Raw genomic sequence first — 20,702 nt, 5'->3', positions numbered from 1 at the left:
AATAAATACATAATTTTCATCATAATATATGGGGAAATGGATTTTAAACACTGGTGCAAGAAATATAAATGCATGTAATTTTGGAGGAAAATGTGGCAACCTCTAGTAAAATGGAAAGTGAAGAGTTTCTTCACCCCCACAATTTTACTCCCTGGTATCCAATTCCAAAGTAGCCTTTGCAAATGTGCCCAGAGTTTTGTGTGCACAAATGGTCAATGCAGGCTTTTAAATAATTGTTGAAGGCAAAAACCTAAATATTCATAACTAAAAGAACAGTTAAGTAATGGTATAATATTATGGTACAGTCGGACCATTATATGGAATCAGACGGAGACTAGAGGGGCTGGAGGAGAAGAAACGGGGAGTTGTTGTTTGATGGACATTGCATAGAGTTTCAGTTTGGTATGAACAGGTTCTAGGGATGGTGGTGATGACTGCACAGCAATGTGAATGTACTTCATGCCACTGAATTGTATTCTTAAAAATAGTTAAGATGGTAAGTTTTATGTATATTTCACCAAAAGTTTTTTAAAAAAAAAGAAAAAAGAAAAAACCCCTCACATCCCTCAGTCTCTTCTCTGAACATTCCTTTCTCCTCCCTGCCCTAGGGGAAGCCTCCCTCTGCAGACAGAGTCTCCCGCGTTTCTCCCATGCTGACGTTTCATCAGCCTCATTCCTCCTGCTGCAGAGATAAGGGATAGATACCTTCGCCGGCGCGCCCTAGCACCTCACAGACTTTAACTAGGCTCCCCTACCCATTACCATTTCGTGTTGTTGCCATCCAAGGTCCCTGGCACAATCTCCTCATTCCTCCCAGATTCTACCCCCGGCTCACCCCTACTCTCACGAAAGCAAACATTACTGACAACGTGATGAATATGTCCTTTAGCATCAAATTAGGACATCCTAGAACTGGCTGATAAAAGATTACTTCGAAACCAATCAGCCAAGTCACCATATCAACAGGTCTCAACCTTCCTTCTCCCCACTTCATTCCTCACTGCCAGAGATTCGTTGTTTTATTATTTGTCTCCCAGGTGACCTGAATCCCCCAATCAGAACCAACAAACCGAGTCTGGAAAATGGACCTTCAGCTTTCGATACTTTCATCGTTTCTCCTCAGCTCTCCCAGACCTCCACTTTTCTGTACCTCTAATTCAAGTTGAGAAAACACAAAAGGAGGAGACAATGCCTTCTGGAAGAGTCCCATTCTCTCACCTAACTTAGAGTTGGGAAACACAAAAGAGTAACTAGTGAAAGTGCCGGGTGCACAATCTCTCTGCAAATGTATCTGGTGTTCATTCCAGGCCGGGAACAGTAGCTCTCGTCTGTAATCTCAGCACACTGGGAGGCCAAGGCGGGCGGATCACCTGAGGTCAGGTGTTCGAGACCAGCCTGGCCAACATGGCAAAACCCCATCTCTACTAAAAATACAAAAGTTAGCCAGGAGAGGTGGAGGGCGCCTGTTGTCCTAGTTACTCGGGAGGCTGAGGCAGGAGAACAGCTTGAATCTGGGAGGCGGAGGTTGCAGTGGGCCGAGGTCGTGCCATTGCACTCCAGCCTGGGTGACAAAGTGAACCTCTGTCTCAAAACAATAAATAAATAAATACATACATAAATAAATAAATGCTTTTCACCACAGTGCATCTTTGCCAAAACAAAAGGTCAAGACTTGATCATTTCTGGTGCCCTTGTACCTGTTCTTTACGCACTCCAGACCTTCAGGAAGCACTGAGAATTTAGGGAAATGAAGAAGAAAGAAAGGCCGGTGGCGAAGACTTACCCAACCCAGTCCCTGGTCCTCCGGGCTGGAACTCAACAAAGAACAGCTGTGGAAACTAAGAATAAAAGGCCCTGGCTGCTCTGTGACTGGCCACAGAATCTCTCCTTTTCATTGGCTGTGGTGGATATTGATGACTAGACCCAGAGGGCAATTGTTTAGGTTTGTTTTTAACTCCTCAGGTGTGAATGCTTTCCCCCCACCTGGAAAGTCCCAGGCTGCTATTAGTATCATCTCCCTATGTAATATAATATGATCACAGGGCTTCTGCAAACTATCTTCTCCCCACCCATGAGAGCTAGTTTGGAGACTGGTAATGGGAACCACTGGGCTCATAATCTGAGTATGTGACTCCTCCTATGAACTTCCTAAGGGAACCGATTTTGTGCATGTCTCAACTTTCGTTTTAAAAGTTGAGCACTTCAAAAGGAGCACTTGTATATAAGGAAATCAATGAATATGCTTGAATAACTGGCTTTGAAGGAGAAGTTAGAATCTGCAGGTGTCTCCCTGAACGTCCTGTTACCCTCATCATTGACTCCTGTGCGAATGCTGTCCCCTCTTCACTCTCATCCCTATTATCCACCCGCAGCTGCCATTCTTGTCTCCACCCTCTTTAACATTAATTGAATGCTAATGGTGCAAAAGCCCTAACCGATAAATGCATTTCCTGCAAGATCCTTCTCTTCACAGCCCTCTGAAGTAGATAGCATTATTATTCCCATTGTCAAAGATGCTTGAGGCCATCAGGGTGGAGGCTACAGTTGAGAACATTCCTACTTGGTCACCCTGAATTTTAACCTTAACTGCTCCATTGTGCTGCCTCCCAGGCATCATTGATCCCAGTGAGGCTTTCGAAGGTCTGTGTTGGATCTATGGGAAGATGTGGCTCAGTTCTACCTAATGAGACTGAGCTAAGAGACTCAAAGAATCTTTCCTCTCCAGGATCTTGGCCTTTCTTTAACCCAGCTACTCACCATCAAAATTCTGACCTGACCTCTTTACCCTGACTGATTAAACCATCCTTAGATGGGCCAGCGTGCATCCATTAGAGGCTGTGTCTTGATCTCCCTTTTTTCAGTTTTCCTGACAGCTGCCACAGGATCTGGCATAGAAGGTTAGAAGTGGTTAAGCACTTGAGCTGGAACAGCAACCTCTATTCTAGACCGTTGGTGTGGCTGTGGGCAAGTATTTATTAACTTCACTTTTTTTTCCTCCTCTGTGAAATGAAGAGGATGATGATCATGATGATATTGATGATGATGGTGATGATGACGATGATGATGATGATGATGACGGTGATGGTGAAGATGAAGATTAATTATTGATGTCGATGATGGTGGCTGATGATGATGATGAGCAGTGATGGTAAGATGAAGATTCATGACTGATGATGATGATGGTGATGGTGAAGATGAAGATTTTAGATAGGTGATGATGGTGAGTGGTGAAGATGATGATGATGATGATGATGGTGATGGTGAAGATGAAGATTATGATGATGGTGATGATGATAGTGATGACAGTGATGATGATGGTGATGGTGAAGATGAAGATTATGATGGTGGTGATGATGGGGGCAGGAAGGGGGCCTGGGCTGTCACTCAGTTTCTCATTTGTGAATTGCTTGTTCTTGTCCTTAAAGATTTACTTGATTTTATACATTTTTGTGTGTATATTTATGCAAAATACGATTTTCCAGTTAATACAAAATCATAAATCTTTCCAAAATCTGAGCTTTTCTATTTATTGTTTATGGTATTGTAAGGGTAGAGTTGTTTTAAAATGTATTAAGGTCTATTTTTATTAATCTTATCATTTGTGGGTGATATAAATACTTCCTATCCTGAAAGTCAACTGTTTCCCTATATTTTCTTTTCTTTTTTTTTTTTTTTTTTGGACAGAGTCTCGCTTTGTCGCCCAGGCTGGAGTGCAGTGGCTGGATCTCAGCTCACTGCAAGCTCTGCCTCCCGGGTTCACGCCATTCTCCTGCCTCAGCCTCCCGAGTAGCTGGGACTACATGCGCCCACCACCTCGCCCAGCTAGTTTGTTTGTATTTTTTAGTAGAGACGGGGTTTCACCGTGTTCACCAGGATGGTCTCGATCTCCTGACCTCGTGATCCACCTGTCTCGGCCTCCCAAAGTGCTGGGATTACAGGCTTGAGCCACCGCGCCCGACCCCTATATTTTCTTTCACACATTAATATCTCTTTTTACATTTTCAATTTGCTTATACATAGCAAATCTTCATAGTGTGATGTAGTGGTTCAATTTTATCTATTGATACCAATTACTTCAACATATATATTGCGCAGCCTATCTTCCCATACCAATTTTCTGGTGCCATCCACTTGATATGAAACACCCACCTGTTGCCTTGGTCTCTTTCTGTAAATTTTGTTGTACTGTATTTGTCTATTTTCTATTACTGCTACAATATCATATGACTTTACAAATACTGAATATTGGCTGGGTGCAGTAGCTCATGCCTGTAATCCCACAACTATGGGAGGCCGAGGCGGGTGGATCACCTGAGGTCAGGAGTTTAAGACTGGCCTGGCCAACATGGAGAAATCCCGTCTCTACTAAAAATACAAAATTAGCCAGGCATGGTAGCACACGCCTGTAATCCCAGCTACTTGGGAGACTGAGGCACTAGAATTGCTTGAACCCAGGAGGCAGAGGTTCTAGTGAGCCAAGATTGTGCCGCTGCACTCCAGCCTGGGTGTCAGAGTGAGACTCTGTCTCAAAAAAAAAAAAGTCTTTTGCCAGAAAGTTAGAAGTTGCATCTTATCCACATGTAACAAATATGTAGTTAGAGACCCTTTTGATAAAGCCTATTCACAAGTATTCCCTAAAAGCTCACTCAGAAGATAAAATTGTTTCTTCAGATATATTTTTCTAATTGCAGGAATTTGTTTTCAGAAGTTTTTTTTTTCTTTTTTCTTTCTGAGACGGAGTCTCGCTCTGTCGCCCAGGCTGGAGTGCAGTGGCGCGATCTCAGCTCACTGCAAGCTCCACCTCCTGGGTTCCCGCCATTCTCCTGCCTCAGCCTCCCCAGTAGCTGGGACTACAGGCGCCCGTCACCTCGCCTGGCTCGTTTTTTGTATTTTTTTTTAGTAGAGACGGGGTTTCACTGTGTTAGCCAGGATGGTCTCGATCTCCTGACCTCGTGATCCGCCTGTCTCGGCCGCCCAAAGTGCTGGGATTACAGGCGTGAGCCACCGTGCCCGGCCAGAAGTTTTTTAAACAAGCTGAAAACTGTCTTGAAATGACTTGTAAACTAAACAAGAACCTTTTTGAACATTTTATTTGCCAAAAAATAGTAACCAAAATAAATGATATTTTAATTTCTTTTTTATGAAAAGATTTTCCCCTAGCTTTATTGAAATACAATTGACAGGTAAAAATTGTATCTATTCGATGTGTTTGAAGTGATAATTTGATTATACATAGGCATTGTGAAATGATGACCACAGCTACATTAGCACATCATCACAATTACTTAACATTTTGTGCTTGTGTGGGATAAGAACACTTAAATCCACTTTCTTCACAAATTGTAAGTAAACCGTACAGTAGTGTTAAATATGGTCATCTCATTGTACATCAGGGCTTCAGAATTTATTCATCTTATTATTAAGAGTTTGTACCCATTGATCAGCATCTTTTCATTTCCTCTGCTCCCAGCCCCAGGCAGCCACCTCTCTACTCTCTGCTTCCATGAGTCTGGCTTTTTTGTTTGTTTGTTTGTTTTTTGAGCGGGAGTCTCGCTCTGTCACCCAGGCTGGAGTGCTGTGGCGCCATCTCGACTCACTGCAAGCTCCACCTCCCGGGTTCAGGCCATTCTCCTGCCTCAGCCTCCCAAGCAGCTGGGACTACAGGTGCCCGCCACCTCGCCCGGCTAAATTTTTTTGTGTTTTTAGTAGGGACGGGGTTTCACTGTGTTAGACAGGATGGTCTCGATCTCCTAACCTCGTGACCCACCCGCCTCGGCCTCCCAAAGTGCTGGGATTACAGGCGTGAGCCACCGCGCCCGGCCCAGAATCTTTGTCTTAATAGGGGTGCAATGGACACTCAGGAGTGGGTCACAGACTAGTGCATTTTTCCAAGTGGGCATTTTTCCTCAACGCTGCTTCCCTTTTCCACAAATCACGCTGACACCTCAAGTCCTTCCACACTGAATGTCTCCGTGTCATCTGGAGCCTGGTCTTTCCCGTGAAGTTAAATTCCACAACTGCTACACATGCACCTGGTCTCTTTAGTCTAGAAAATAAGCCACATGAAGCCACTGTTTCTCTCCCCAGAAGCTGCTGGTCATCCCCAGGCAGGGAGATTATCGTTTGCTTCTCCAGACACCTCTAGAGCCCTAATTTCTTGCGTCTGTCATTGGACTACCAGACTCCGAGTCGCGGGTGTTCCCTGTTTTTTCAAGGACTTGCACTAGGAAGAAGCCATCTAAGACATGTACACAGGGATGAAGGAAAAGCAAGAGGCTCCGGATGGCTGACTAGGTCCAGCTGGGCACCTCTCTTCCACGGAGGGGATCCAAAATACGGGGTAGATACTGACACTTTAAATAGATTGTCTGAGCAGGAACATCAGAATTCACCAGAGAGGCCACGGGACACTCTGAGGGTGCAGAAAGGGGGAAGTGGGGCTGCCTGCTCAGACGGGATTGCTGGGAGCTAGGAGTTAGGAGTGGCCTCTGGGCCTGGACCATCCATGGAAGGAATAAGTGAGGGACCCTCGAGACTCCCATTCCCACCATGAACCTTTACAATCCTAGGTGCAAGAGGGCCCTCGACCCCTGCAGGCCTCCAGACTGGCATAGGGAGCTGCCTGGAGGTCACACGGAGGCACTGCTCAAACTCACGTGGGGCCCCATGGGCTTCCCAGAATGGGCAGCTGCAGCAGGGCGCCATTCTGGGCGTCCCTCCCTCAAGGCTCTGGGTCCTGCCCTGAGGCCGCCACTGCCCACTGCAGGCAGGAAAGGTGAGAGGAGGCTTCGTGCTCTCCTGTGCCCCAAGGACAGGTTCCCCCGCTACTGCTGTGGGCTGCTGCAGAACCAAGAAGCAATCAGACCATGCACCCCATGCCTGCCAGCCTCTCCTACAGCGGTTTGCCTGGCTGTTCCTATGGAGAGGGGCCTGCTCTTCCCAGTGGCAGGTCCACAGCTCAGCCAGCACTGCCCATCCTGGGACCAGCCTAGCCCCATCATATCCAGCGCGCATCTAGGGGACCTGAGGACAAGTCCCCTGGCCTAATCCCATCCCCCTAGGGCTCCAGCTCGCCGTCCAGGAGCATGGGGATGAGATTTAGGATCTGACTGGAGAGGAGGAGAGAGTGCAGTGTGGAGGTGGAAGCCCCTCCTGTCCTAGAATCTGACCTGGAAGATTGTGGCCTGGGAGCCCCAGTTTCTGCCGCAGACAGGGCGTCTGAGAGCCTGGGGCAGCTTCAGGAACTGAATGCAGATGCTGGGGCTGGGTTGGCTGTGTGCTGCCAGTCCAGACCCCTGAGGGATGCACACCAAGTCAGGGCCAGGGGGAGCTGGGCGGGTCCCACCAACACCAGCTGTGCTGTGGGTTCCAGCTGCCCCTCTCCCCTCTGGGGCTCCTTGGGGGCAGTGAAGAGGCCCCTCCCTTTCCTGGAAAATTGTCCCAGGGGCCTGGGACCTGTCCCCCAACCCCTGCTGGGGTAGTGCTTGCCACCTGGCTGGCAGAGCATGAAACAGGGGACTCTGAGAGTTCCATGCTCTGCCCTTTGCCTGGGACATCCGGGGGCTTCTCCTGATTTACAAAGGCCAAACGTGAATCCCACCAGCACCGAGCTGCCTCCCGCCAGCGCCTCCTGCTCACTGGGAGGTCAACCCGCATGGCCCCTTTCTGCAGGGACAGGTGCAATTGCAGGGCGCTGGGTCAGCTCCTATGCACAAGCCCCTCCTGCTGGCTGGGAGGTCAACCCTCATGGCCCCTTTCTACAGGTACTGATGCAATTGCAGGGCGCTGGGTTAGCTCCTACTCACAAGCTCCACCTGCTGGCTGGGAGGTTGAATTGCACAAATCTGCGCAACACCCTCTGACAGTTTACAGCGCTGGGACTTGAGAAGCTTCTAGAGAGCTCCACCTTCTCAGTCCTGCAGGAGGCAGTGAGCCTGCTCAATGCCCGTTACAACGCACGAATAATCAGCATTTGGGAAAACCGCCACACCCAGCCTGTCTACAACCACGGAATTCATACAGAGCCTGTGCCTGAAAGCACTCAGAAGTGAAGCCTAAGGACCCCACCCCACATGCAAATTGGGTGCATCGAGGTGAGGGGAAAGTCCTATCCCTAGGAAAGCAAATTCAAAACTAAGAAGTGATGGCTTCTCCAGATGAGAGGAAACGAGTGTGAGAATCCTGGCAGTGTGGGAAAATAGTGTTATGACCCGATTGCTAACCTGACGTCAAGTGGAACCAGAATTAATTACACGAGGCTAAACTAATAGATAACTGGATATTCTTACACTATTTTATTCTAAATCGCGCCTAATGATTTTTATGTTTTGTCTTCAGAGGCAAGAACATTCTATTTTGAGCTATTTATAGCTTAGAACAAACTTGGTAAAGTATATATTTGTGGGCACAATGGAAACATTTATCTTTCTGTTTGATTTCTCTAGTACTTGGAAACCGTTTGTGAGTATTCTTATTTTATGGGAAAATAGTTATAGGCATAAGTTTAATAAGACGGTTTTTTTTTTTTTTTTTTTTTTTGACGGAGTCGAGCTCTGTCACCCAGGCAGGAGTGAGTGGCGCCATCTTGGCTCACTGCAAGCTCCGCCTCCCGGGTTCCCGCCATTCTCCTGCCTCAGCCTCCCGAGGAGCTGGGACTACAGGCGCCGCCACCACGCCCGGCTAATTTTTTGTATTTTTAGTAGAGATGGGGTTTCACCGTGTTCGCCGGGATGGTCTCGATCTCCGGGCCTCGTGATCCACCCGCCTTGGCCTCCTGAAGGACTGGTTTTTAACAGGACACAATTAGATACACAGGTTATTTTACCAATGCTTTTAGTGGAATGGCATATTTTCAATTATGACCAGGCTGCTTTGAGGAATGGAGGTTAACTTTACAGCAATGATAAAATGTCTCTTGGAAAGACTGGGCTGATGCCTTGTATACACAATTTTCCTTGCAAGGTTTATGACTTTGCAGTAAGTGAAGAATGTTACTTTCAGACAGGCACAGGAAAAACAAGATATTTTGGGACCTCAAGAAGAGAGAAAGTCACCCACTTCGTATAGGTATTACAGGCAGAGTCTGGTGGCAAATCTTTGGGTTGGCTTCCTAGCCTTGAGGCATTTGAAATGGTAATCTGGATTCCTTATGAAAAAGTTCCAGAAAAGCCAACTTGGAAAGAGACTGTGGTGATTTACTACTCTTATTGCACGTTGTACAAATAAGCAGGACAAGTGTAATACTAAAACATTTTGCGTAGTAAAAATGAAGAAATGGAAAAGAAAATTATTTTCAGAAGAAATCTATAGTACATCTGTTGCCAGACTGTCCATTATTTCTACATTGTTTTATGTTGTTTTCTACAATTTGAACTAAATCCTGAATTGTTTTCTTGCTACAACGAATCCCTAAAAAATGAACGAGTTTTAATTTTCCTCATGATGTTTTCAGTGGACTCCTCAATGGAATAGATTTTTTTTCCCATCATGGCATATGAAATTTTAAAATTATAATTCTTGTGCGAATTATATTTCTACTCTGTATCTCTCTTTGTTTTACTTCTTCTGAAAAAAACTAAGTTCACAGTACTCTGAAGACTAGAGATAATTCGACCATTCACAGCATCTATGGCACAATAACTTTGACAGGACTACTCAAAAGAGCCTTCCCAGTGATGAGGGACACCATGAGAATCAGATTTTGATCATCAATGCTTTCAAGAAGAAGTATTTCTGATCAAAAGGGGAAAATGAGAAATAAACTTTTATTTTAGGAATGTGAGTCCTAATTATCCGACCCAGAGAGACATTAAAATGAAATCACAATCCCACCCTACCCCTCAGCCCCCACTTGTGTGTTCATCTCTTGAAACTGCTTGCTATTGCCACAGTAGCTATAGTTAAACTAACAATGCTGCACTGGACACTATAATTCATACCCTATAGCTTAACGATGTATCAGCAATCACTAATCAATGTTATTTCTGTCAGATAATGAGATTTTCTGACAACTAACTTTGTAACAGTCCACTGCCTGTTTCCACTACTTGCCTTTAAAACCTGCTTGTAACAGTCTGGGCGTGGTGGCTAACTCCTGTAATCCCAGCACTTTGGGAGGCCGAGGCGGGCGGATCACGAGGTCAGGAGATTGAGACCATCCTGGCTAACATGGTGAAACCCCGTCTCTACTGAAAAAAAAAAAAAATTAGCCAGGCATGGTGGCAGGCGCCTGTAGTCCCAGCTACTCAGGAGGCTGAATCAGGAGAATGGCTTGAACTCTAGAGGCAGAGCTTGCAGTGAGCTGAGATCGCGCCACTGCACTCCAGCCTGGGCGACAGAGCGAGACTCCGTCAAAAAACAAAAAACAAAGAAGAAAACTCCCTTCTTGTAACGAAGGCTGAAGAGAGCTCAAATCCAAGATCACAGGGTCCTGGGTCTTTCAGGCAGCTGTCCTCACTTTGGAAAAGTTAACTCTTTAAATTAGATTTTGTTTTTCAGCCTCCTCGTTTTAGGCTGACAGAACAAATATAAACAAATTAGATTGCATCAAATGAAAATGCTTCTACAGAGGAAACAATCCACAAAGCGAAGAGATAACACAAACAGAGAAAATATTTACCAACCATACATCTTACAAGGGATTCATATCCAGAATGTAAGAGAAATACACCTCAAAATTGAGAACACAAACAACCAGATAAGAAATGGACATACGACCTGAATAGATATTTATCGACAGAAGACATACAGCCAACAGATACCTTTAAAAATGCTCAAAATCACTAATCATTAGAAAAATGCAAGTTAAAACCATATTGAGAGATCACGTCTGTCAGAATGGCTATTAACATAAAGACAAAAAAAAAGTGTTGGACAGGATGTAGGCAAAAGGGAACAACTGTACACTGTTGGTGGTGATGTAAAATAGTATAGCCAGTGTGAAAAACAGTACAGAGGTTCCTGAAATAATTAAAAATTGAATTGCCATATGATCCAGCAACCCCACTACTGGATACATATCCAATACAAAGAAAATACCTGTGTTGAAGAGATATTTGCACTTTCATGTTTATTGCAGCAGTATTTAAAATAGTCAACATATGGAAAAAAAATCTATGTGTTATCAATGCATAAATGAATAAAGAAAATGTGATATATGTACACAATGGAATACTGTTCACCTATAGAAAAGAAGAAAATTCTGTCATTTGCAACAATATGGATGAACTGGAAGAACTTAATGCTGAGGGAAATAGCCAGACACAGAAAGACAGCTACTGCATGGTCTCACTTGTATGCGAGACCTAAAGAAAGCTAATCTCATAGAACTAGAAAGTGAAATGGGGTCATTGGGGGTTGATGTGGAGACATGGGTTGGGAAGATACTGATCAAAGGATACAAAATTTTACTTAGAATAAGTAAAAGAGGGCCGGGCGCGGTGGCTCAAGCCTGTAATCCCAGCACTTTGGGAGGCCGAGACGGGCGGATCATGAGGTCAGGAGATCGAGACCATCCTGGCTAACATGGTGAAACCCCGTCTCTACTAAAATACAAAACTAGCCGGGCGAGGTGGTGGGCGCCTGTAGTCCCAGCTACTCGGGAGGCTGAGGCAGGAGAATGGCGTAAACCCGGGAGGCGGAGCTTGCAGTGAGCTGAGATCTGGCCACTGCACTCCAGTCTGGGCGACAGAGCGAGACTCCGCCTCAAAAAAAAAAAAAAAAAGAATAAGTAAAAGAGTACAAAAGATGAGTACAACATGGCGACTATAGTTAATAACAAAATAATGCATTCTTGAAAAATGGCAAGGGAGTCGTTTTTATTGTCACAAATATAATAACTTTTGGGAAAATGCATATATTATTTGCCTAGATTTAGCCATTCCACTGTGTATATATTTCAAAATATTATGATGTATAAAATAATTATATATAATTAACAACAAATAAAATTAAATAGTAATCAAATTTTACACATTACATTGGTGAAGATTGTTTTACTCTAATTAGATTTTTTTTTTTTTCAAGATGGAGTCTTACTCACTCTGTCGTCCAGGCTGGAGTCCAGTGGCACAATCTCGGCTCACTGCCAGCTCCACCTCCTGGATTCAAGCGATTCTCCTGCCTCAGCCTCCTGAGTAGCTGGAATTCCAAGTGTGTGCCACCATGCCGGGCTAATTATTGTATGTTTAGTAGAGACGGGGTTTCTCCATGTTGGCCAGGTTGGTGTCAAACTCCTGACCTCAAGTGATTCGCCCGCCTTAGTCTCCCAAAATGCTGGGATTACAGGCAAGATCTACCGTGCCTAGCCTTGAATTAGATTTTAATAACATTTGTAAAACAAAACAAAAAAAAGTTGCAAAACTTTTGTTGAACCTCTCTAGTGAATTTTTCATTTCAGTTATTTTACTTTATGGCCCTCAATTTCTAATTAGTTCATTTAAAAATTTTCTGTTGGTTGTTGATATTTTCTATTTTGTGAGGTGTTGTTCTTCTAATTTACTTCAGTTCTTTGCCCGTTGTTTTCTTTAGTTCTTCTGGGTCTACTTAGACAAGTAATTTAGTCTGTGGAAAGTAAGCCCAATGGCTTGACTTCTCGTAGACATTTATTTCATCTTGATACATTCTGTTTTCTTTGTGTGCCTCATAATTTTTTGTTGACAATTGGAAATTTTGTGTGGCAAATGCAGGAGATCAGATTCTCAAATTTCACAGGTTTTTTTTTGTTATACTTGTGGACTGTAGTTTTCTGTTTTTGTTTTGTTTTGTTTGGACTTAATGAAACTATTTTGCAAAAATTCTGTTTTTTCTTCTCTGTGGTCCCAGCTTATCCCGGCTGACGCTTCTCCTCACAGAACTTGGTGAGAAGACGACCCAGGTGAGTGCTTCCTTATATTCTGGGCAATACACAGAACCTAAGGAATTGTGAACAAAAGAATTCAGAGCCACGATTGAGGAATAACATGTCCTGCCTGGTTCTGAGCCACCTCATCCATGCCCCGGTTGGACTGACAGTGGGGCCACGTGCTGGGCAGTGGCTCAGGGTCAGACCACAGTGTCCAGGTTCACCACAAATCCCTTTGCTGTACCAACACTGACAATGAGAGAAAGGAAGACAGTTTCCTTTAGAAACTGAGCCAAGCCCTGGGTTGTCAGAAACTCTGAGCTTCTCTTCATTGTTAAAGAAGAAAATGTGGCACATATATACCATGGAATACTATGCAGCCATAAAAAAGGATGAGTTCATGTTTTTTGCAGGGACATGGATGAAGCTGGAAACCATCATTCTCAGCAAACGATCACAAGATCGGAAAACCAAACACCGCATATTCTCACTCATAAGTGGGAGCTGAACAATGAGAACACATGGATGCAGGGAGGGGAACATCACACACCGGGAGCTTTCGGGGTGGGGTGGCAGGGCGGTTAGGGGAGGGATAGCATTAGGGAGAAATACCTAATGTAGGTGATGGGTTGATGGGTGCAGCAAAAACACCAGGGTGCGTGTATACCTATGTAACAAACCTGCACGTTCTGCACATGTAACCCAGAATTTAAAGTATAATTAAAAAAAGAAAAAAAGAAAAAAGAAAAAAGAAGTCTGCTTGTGGCAGAGAACAGGGCCTGGGGATCAGAAGTCACCGACGCCAACCATTTACGTCAGGGTCTGTGACACGCCTGCAGGGACAGGGCATGGAGAATACAGCCCTCGCTGACTGGGATGTTGAAGGACAGGTTTATTCAAACACGGAAGACCCTTAAAGTTCTGAACTGTACATGAGAGTAGGTAAGGAAAACGTTACCACTGTCTTCATAGAAGCCAGCGGAGCTACTTTCTGTGAAAAGATGCAATTGGAAAAGATGCGGAAAGTATCCAACACCCAAACCAACTCCACGAGTGTGCTGGCAATCCTAATACGCTATTCTCTAATTCTGAATGGAAGAATTCCTCTCCCAAGACATGAGCATGAATGCAATTCCAGGCTGAAAGGTATTTTGGGAGAACATTCTAGAGGCAAATCAACCCACTGGGCTTGGTGGTTTCCACAGCTGAGGCTACCTGGTATTCCCAAAGAGAATACAAATTTTGTTGATGATTTACTCAAAGCAGATAAAATTTTTAAAATGTTAGGGATCAGTGCTCCATGAGCATGGGTCAGTAAAATTATGTGTTGGAGAATAACTACTTCCATAAATGTGAGTGTATTTTAAAAGGATTTATATAAGAAAATAAACAAATTAGAATTATGCAAGAAGAGATAAGAATTTTCTCTCTGCATGTGTATGTGTAGATATGGTATGTGTATATACATGGACATACATGTGGCAGATTATATTATAGATCCCAATCAATGAAGAAATGCAACGTGCAAGGATTTGAAATAATATATGGATCACAACTTAGAGTTTTGCGTTTCTCAATTTGCTTTCATGACACAAAAGGAATTGAGAACTGCCTTGGCTTTGAATGCGAAAGAAGAGAATCTAGCACCACAGAATGATTACTATGGAGATGATTAAATTAAAGACCATTAATTTAATCCCATTAATGTAATCAAATCCTTTTCCACCCTACCTCCAGTCTCCCAATTTTACATTCGTATCCATGAACTCTGATCACCTATAATATATTTAATACATGAGGAACCCATTTTGAAGATTTAAAAAAAAGAAATAAATCTCATTTTATCTATGTTGTAATGTAAGGGAAATAGTAAGATTATAACAATATCTTTTACCTTTAATTTTAGATGGTATAACTAAAAAAGAAAAACAGGACTTTCACTGGGTGATTGTCTGGAAACAGTTTTGGGATTTCTTTTCTAAGCTTGTTAATTAGAATCTTTACATTATAGAGAAAATGTTTTTGAGAATTGAGTGTGGTCTGTGGAGTGTCCTGTTAGGAACAACTTCTGAGTAGGTTTAACTCATCTCTTTTATTGAAATGTGAAAATGTGTTACATTTATAATAAAAAACTATTTGAAACTAGCACCATTCATTTTAGAGGAATTTTAAATGTTACCCCAATATTTAAAATGTTAATTAATTTTAATTAATTTCCAAATTTATCAATAGCCATAATATTCAAGATCTTATCTAAAAATTATTATATGGCAATGTTTTGTCCTTGTTAATTAAAAAATAACACTCTGAAAACACAATCGTCTTCCTTTATGGTAAAAACCTATCCAATAGTAACAATCATAATGATGCCAGAATTAAATCAAAATCTGATTGCATTAAAAAGGAGGGGAAGGGTGTGGCTAAGGTGGTAGAGATGCCTTCTCCTATAAAAGCTGCTGGCAGCCAGCTGTCACTCCAGATCTGAGTTGTCCACAGAAGCAGCTAGAGGCCAGGGGAGAAACTCCGGAAGGAGAGGTGAGTTCAAGCTTATGGAATTCATTTTTACAAAGGGTGTATGACAGTCTAGGGGAATGTAATAATTTCTTGATTCCACCAGTGTTGTCTGAGGCCAACTCCATGATAGACATACTGTATTTTTGGGGGATAATGGGACCTCTGCCCTGGTAGCCGTTATGTAAGTCTTAGATTTTCTTCTTCTTCTTTTTTTTTTGAGACGGAGTTTCGCTCTCGTTGCCCAGGCTGGAGTGCAATGGTGTGATCTCGGCTCACCGCAACCTCTGCCTCCCGGGTTTAAGCAATTCTCCTGCCTCAGCCTCCCGAGTAGCTGGGATTACAGGCATGCGCCACTACGCCGGGCTAATTTTGTATTTTTAGTAGAGACAGGGTTTCTCCATGTTGGTCAGGCTGGTCTTGAACTCCTAACCTCAAGTGATCTGCCCTCCTCAACCTTCCAAAGTGCTGGGATTACAGGCGTGAGCCACGGTGCCCGGCCAGGTAAATCTTAGATTTTCAATACCAAGGCTAGAGAAATGACAATCTCCATTTTCTTGAATTTCATCAGAATTTGGTAGACTTTCTGAAATGATGAACAGAGGTTCGGTGGTTGGGTTATTCAATGTCAGGTTTTCCTATGGGTTTGGTATTGTTTTCCTATTCTCCCTTTCCCACAACCCCTGGCAACCATTTTTCTGTTATTTTCTGATTCTATGAGATCAGTCAACTCAGATTCCACATAACTGAGACCATACAGTATTTACATCCCTCAGCCTCACTTATTTCACTTCCCATAATGCCCTCAGCCTTCATCTGCATTGGTGCAAATGCTAGGATTTCCTTCTTTTTTATGGTGGAATAATTCATTGTATATATCACCATTTCCTTATCCATTTTTCTCCCACAGACTCTGGGGTTATTTCCATGGCTATTGTGAATAATGCTGCAGAGAACCTAAGAGTGCAGATATCTCTTTGACATGCTGACCTCATTTCTTTCATGTATAAACACAGAAGTAGGGTTGCTGGAACATAGTTCTATTCTTAATGTTTTCAGAAACCTCCCTACTATTTTCTGTAGTGGTTGTACCAATTTTCTCTCCCACCAACAGTGTACAAGGGTTCCCCTTTCTCCACTTCCTTACCAACACTTACGTTTTGTCTTTTTGATCATAGCCATCCTAGCAAGGGGAGGTAGTATCTCATCACGGTTTTGTTGCTGGAGGGCTCAGGAGGGTCCCTGGATGCCAGAGAGACCCCAGTCCCAGCCAGTTTCCAGGTTCTTGATGCTGTCAGGAGAATGAATTCAGGGATGAGCCAGAATGAAGTGAAAGGCAAGAAGCTTCTATTCCAGAGCAAAAATACATGCTTAGGAGAGAAGAAGTGTGGGTTTGATTCTGAGAGCTGGTGGCATGCAAAGGAGTTTGGATTTTCTTTCTTTTTTTTTTTTTTTATTATACTTTAAGTTCTAGGGTACATGTGCACAACGTGCAGGTTTGTTACCTTCTAATTAGGAGGTGAACTAATCATTAGGTTTTCTAGGAAAAAAACATATTTTGTAGAATTGGGGAGGCACCCGTTTTTATACTAAATATGGGCATGCATGCTGGGGTCAGCCATGACACTGGGGAGTGTGTGATTTAGTGTGGTAATGACCATGGTAATTAGTGTGGTAATGGTTTTCCTTCTGTTTTTTTAGCACCTTATCAGCCCAGGGCCCTCCTTGTCCTTGCAATTTTAATGACAAGTGGCTAATTTTAACAGCCACTCTTTTGCTCTTATGTGAAATTGTCACTTGGTACGTTCTCGATTCTCTTGTGACCACACAGTATTCCTGGCTCAGTTTGAGTTTGAATTTCTCTGATGGTGAGTGAAGTTGAGCTTGTTCTTCAGTACTTGCTGGTCATTTGTGTGTTTTTCAGAGAAATGTCTATTCAGGTTTTTGCCCATCGAAAATTGGATTATTTGGGTTTCATTTCTTTTTGCTATTGCCTTGAAAAAATTCCTTATATTTTTTTGGATATTAATGCACTGTCATATATATGGCTGCTTTTTTTTTAGTTCTGTTTTTGCTTTTTCTGTTTTTTTGCTCTGCAGAAGATTCAGTTATACCTGGTACAACTAATTTGTATTTTGTGTCTTGTCCTTTTGGTGTGCTATCAGGCTTTTTTCACCACATCCAGTTTGCACAGTTGGGGAAGCAGAAGGTCTTCAAATGTACTCCAGCGCTGTCCAATAGAATCATAAGATAACCCATATACGGAATTGTAAACTTATTTTCTGGTAGTCACATAAAATATAAAGAAATAAGCCTAATGAATTTTAACTCAAAATATAATCATTTAACATGTGAGCAACTTTAAACGTTCTCAAGCAGATAGTTTACATTCTCTTTTCCCCATTACGTCTTCAAAAATAAGAGTGTATTTTGCTCACAGCACATCTCCATTTGGATATGCCCCATTTCAGGTCTCAATAGCCATTTGTGACTGGTGGCTACCATATCAAACAGCTCAGGTGTAGACCCCTTTACTATTTCAACTCAAAGTCTTTCAGTGAATCATGCCCTTTATTCCAATGAGTATTACAGATATTAGAAGTTCAGGGCCTCGAGTCATTTACATTTGTATTCATGTTGTGTCTTCGTCACCAGCAGTAGTGATTGTAAGTATCGTGCAATGATAACTCTATGCATGTAAAGATGAAAGATCCCAAGCACTATCAGCTGTTCATTCAGCTCATGGAAATTCTAATACCATGCTCGTTTTTTGTTTCTATAGACATTTGCCATGGCTGAACACTTCAAACAAATCATTAGATGTCCTGTCTGTTTAAAAGATCTTGAAGAACCCGTGCAGCTGAAATGCGGATATGTCTGCTGCCTCCAGTGCCTCAATGCACTGCAGAAGGAGCCCGATGGGGAAGGTTTACTGTGCCGCTTCTGCTCTGTGGTCTCTCAGAAGAATGACATCAAGCCCAAGTACAAGCTGAGGGCGCTGGTTTCCATCATCAAGGAACTAGAGCCCAAGCTGAAATCTATTCTAACAATGAACCCAAAGATGAGGAAGTTTCAAGGTAAGGACTCTATATGACTTGCCACAACCCATAAAAGGCACTGGGACAACGACTTTCAAACATTTCTTCATTAAACACAGGCATTAGCAGATATTGAGCATCTAAAACTTCTGTGCTTCACAAGCAACAGCAGTTCTCACCTTCGAGTATAGATTTTCATGGAATCTGCAAGTTTGTACAATACTTTGGAGAACAAGCTACTGTCTTTCTTCATGTATCTTATGTGCTAAATGAAAAAAATGCTGAATTTGAAAGGAATTTCTACTATGAATTAGGTGGACTTGTTACAATTATTATATTCATGCAATCTATAGATAAAATTTAACCTCATCAGGCGGCCAAACAAGTTTCCCCAGGAAATTTTGATTTGGGAAAGAAAGTAAAATAAAAGTAAAAGTGAATAATGCATTCAAGTGTTTGCAGTAAAAGGGCAGAGGGAGTCTGTACTGTGTCTTTGCTGAACTGCTGGTTCTTGTTTCCACAGTGGATATGACCTTGGATGTGGACACAGCCAACAACTATCTCATCATTTCTGAAGACCTGAGGTGCTTCCGAAGTGGGGATTTCAGCCAGAATAGGAAGGAGCAACCTGAGAGGTTCGACACTGCACTGTGCATCCTGGGCGCCCCTCGCTTCACTTCCGGCCGCCATTACTGGGAGGTGGACTTGGGCACCAGCAAAGTATGGGATGTGGGCATTTGTAAGGAATCTGTGAACCGACAGGGGAAGATTGTGCTTTCTTCAGAACACGGCTTCTTGACTGTGGGGTGCAGAAAAGGAAGGGTCTTTGCCGCCAGCAGTGTGCCTATGACTCCTCTCTGGGTGGGTCCCCAGTTGCGCAGAGTGGGGATTTTCCTGGATGTAGGTATGAGGTCCATTTCCTTTTACAATGTTAGTGATGGGTGCCATATCTACACATTCAACAAAATTTCTGTTAGCGAGCCATGGCGTCCATTTTTTGCTCATAAAGGTGGAACTCAAGAGGATCAGACCTTCCTGAGTATCTATCCTGTGATCAATCCAGCCAGTGCCAGTGCCTCAATTTATTCTGGGGAAAGTAAATAAACATTTGAACATAATCATTTATAGGAAGTTTCAGTGCACCCGTAGCCACAGCTAAGAACTTTTCTGCTAGATACACATAGATAGGTACAAAGGGATAGAAGGGAACGATTCATCATTCTGTAAACCATGAACAGAAAGCGGTTATATTAATTAGGGGAAAATTACATTTTACTTAAAGTTTGTCATGTTGTTTTCTTTGGGGCTTATGTTTATATTTCTGTTCAATAAATATTTTGAAATTTCAGATTCATTTGTCAGTGTTTTCTATTTTCTGTAAGATCAATGCACTATGTGTTATGAAGTTATGAGCTAAATAATTTGAATGTGACACCACACAGTAATTGAATTTCAAACGATAAGGACCTATGAATACAGCAAAATTATAGTTTAACCCAACAACTAAACACCGACATTCATTTCAAGTGCACCCTGAGTGTTTGCCACAAATATGTGGGGTCTTAGAGAGAACCCATTAGTTTTAAAATTGAAATACAATACACCCTCTTCTATGATGGCAACAGAGTCAAATTAGAAATCATAACAGGAAGAAATCCATAAATTCTCCACATACATGGAAATTAACCACTTCTAGATAAAATCATCAAATATAAAATTACAATGGAAAGTACAGCTATCCTGAGTTGAATGAAAAGCACACATTTACAAAATTTGTAGATGCGGTTGAAGCTTAGTGAGAAACTCATAGTAGGAAGAAAATACCATAATCAGTCATCTTAATTTCTACTTTAAGTTACTTCACTAAGAGCAATTCAATTGTCGGCATTTTGGTCAAAATTATCTAAAGTATCTAGGAAGTTCCAGACTTTCTCACATCTGTCTGTCTTCTTCTGAGTCCTCCAAACTGTTGCAACCTCTGCCCGTTACCCAGTTCCAAAGTTGCTTCCACATTTTCAGATAACTTAATAGCAATGCCCCACTCCTGGTACCAATATTCTGTATTAGTTCATTCTCACACTGCTATAAAGAACTACCTGAGACTGGGTAATTTAGGAAGAAAAGAGGTTTCATTAATTCATAGTTCTGCAGGTTGTACAGAAAACATCACCAGGAGGCCTTGGGAAACCTACCAATCATGGAGGAAGGCAAAGGGGAAGCAAACAACTTTTTCATATGGTGACAGGAAAAGAGAGAAAAGGAAAGTGCCACACCCCTTTAAATCATCAGATCTTTTTTTTTTTTTTTTTTTT

At 42.7% G+C, this 20,702-nt stretch overlaps 1 protein-coding gene across 1 annotated transcript; it reads left to right on the top strand.

Moving 5' to 3' along the window:
• Window positions 1–7,931: 7,931 nt before the first annotated feature.
• On the top strand, window positions 7,932–19,685 carry RFPL4A (ret finger protein like 4A). Its single transcript, XM_017892530.1, has 4 exons — window positions 7,932–8,093; window positions 12,823–12,874; window positions 18,135–18,429; window positions 18,914–19,685. The coding sequence occupies exons 3-4, from the start codon at window positions 18,144–18,146 to the stop codon at window positions 19,492–19,494; spliced, it is 867 nt and encodes a 288-aa protein (XP_017748019.1). The 5' UTR covers window positions 7,932–8,093; window positions 12,823–12,874; window positions 18,135–18,143; the 3' UTR covers window positions 19,495–19,685.
• Window positions 19,686–20,702: the final 1,017 nt, after the last annotated feature.

Source organism: Rhinopithecus bieti, unplaced genomic scaffold, assembly GCF_001698545.2.
Source record: "Rhinopithecus bieti isolate Rb0 unplaced genomic scaffold, ASM169854v2 scaffold_22436, whole genome shotgun sequence".
Lineage (NCBI taxonomy): Eukaryota > Metazoa > Chordata > Mammalia > Primates > Cercopithecidae > Rhinopithecus > Rhinopithecus bieti.
Note: the sequence above shows the minus strand (reverse complement) of the source record. Positions and strands in the feature narration are given on the sequence as shown.